We start from the raw sequence: 1,237 nt of genomic DNA on the forward strand, positions 1-1,237 counted from the left end.
GGCCAGAAGGTGAGGGGCTGGGGACCCAGGTGTCTGCAGTGTCCATGCTCAGGGATCACCAAGCCTGAGGAAGCAGCTGTCCGAGTCTACCCTGAGGGAGCTGTCTCTAAGTCTGGCAGAGTCTGGCGTGTTCCATTGGCTGGAATGGCTGGGGGACAGCAGAGCTACAGGAGGTGGCTGGGGGAGGCATAGATCCCTGGGAGAGGAGTGGTGGGGTGAGGGAGGGGTGGGAAGCTCCAGGGCCAAGGGCTCTACTTGAGCCCTCAGGTGCAGGGATTGTTGGTCCATTACCCCCACCCCCGGCTGCGGTGGGGGGGTCCATCATGGCATCTGCTGCCTCCAGCCTCCCCCTCATTAGGAAAGCCCTAGCAGTGTGTGTATGTGTGTGGTGGGTGGTGTGAAAGATAGATAGTGTGGAGTCTCTGAGGAAGCACTCCTCCCCCAACTTTTCCACAAACTGGTGTCTGTGTCTGTGGTAAAGCCAGTGACATGGGAGGTGGCCTACAGGAGGAGCAGGACCCGGCAAGGTCAGATTGCGAGGTGGCAGCCACATAAAGGGGGGTGTGGAGGGAGCCCCAGCAGCTGCCCCACCATGACCTCCTGGGCCCTCCTGCTCCTTGCCTCGGCACTCCTGGCCACCCCGGGTAAGGACATTCCCCCGTACCCATCCTGACAGCTCCTCCTCAGCTGAGGGGAGGGACAGTCTGGGCACTGGGTTGGGCTGGGCCACTGGACTTGAATTGCTGGGGGAAGGCAAGAGAGAAAGAAAGACCTCTGGAAGGAGATGAGGGTCGTTTCCTATTAGAGCAGCTTCAGATCTTCTGTGTGTGTGTGTGTGTGTGTGTGTGTGTGTGTGTGTGTGTGTGTGTGTGAGAGAGAGAGAGAGAGAGAGAAAGAGAGAGAGACAGACAGACAGAGACAGACAGACAGACAGAAAGGGGTTGCATGGTTGGTGGGGGGCAGTATAATCATCTCCTCCTGTTTCCAGAAAGAACTGGAGGGCATGTTTGCTGCAGAGACTGGGTCAGAGCAGCTCCAGGGCGGAGTGTGAGGACAGGCCCTGGACTCCTCACACAGCCCCGCTCCTGTCCTGTGCTCTGGCCACCTCCTGGGCTCCCCGCCAGCCAGGAGTTCTGACCATTCCCTCTCCTTTCACTCTTGGAGGGATGCTGACGCTGTTTGTTCCCCAGGTCTGACCTTTCCTGGTTTGAACCCTGAGGTCAATGACTTGATGACA

At 58.6% G+C, this 1,237-nt stretch overlaps 1 protein-coding gene across 1 annotated transcript in view; it reads left to right on the top strand.

Annotated features, from left to right (window-relative positions):
• The first annotated feature begins 572 nt into the window (after nucleotides 1-572).
• LOC115289071 (antimicrobial peptide NK-lysin-like) overlaps nucleotides 573-1,237 on the top strand; it is a 10,122-nt gene continuing 9,457 nt past the window's right edge. The window contains exon 1 of the mRNA XM_029936281.1: nucleotides 573-644. Within this exon, the coding sequence (XP_029792141.1) occupies nucleotides 593-644 (52 nt within the window). The 5' untranslated portion in view covers nucleotides 573-592. The remainder of the gene's footprint in view (nucleotides 645-1,237) is intronic.

Source organism: Suricata suricatta, chromosome 4, assembly GCF_006229205.1.
Source record: "Suricata suricatta isolate VVHF042 chromosome 4, meerkat_22Aug2017_6uvM2_HiC, whole genome shotgun sequence".
Taxonomy (NCBI): Eukaryota; Metazoa; Chordata; class Mammalia; order Carnivora; family Herpestidae; genus Suricata; species Suricata suricatta.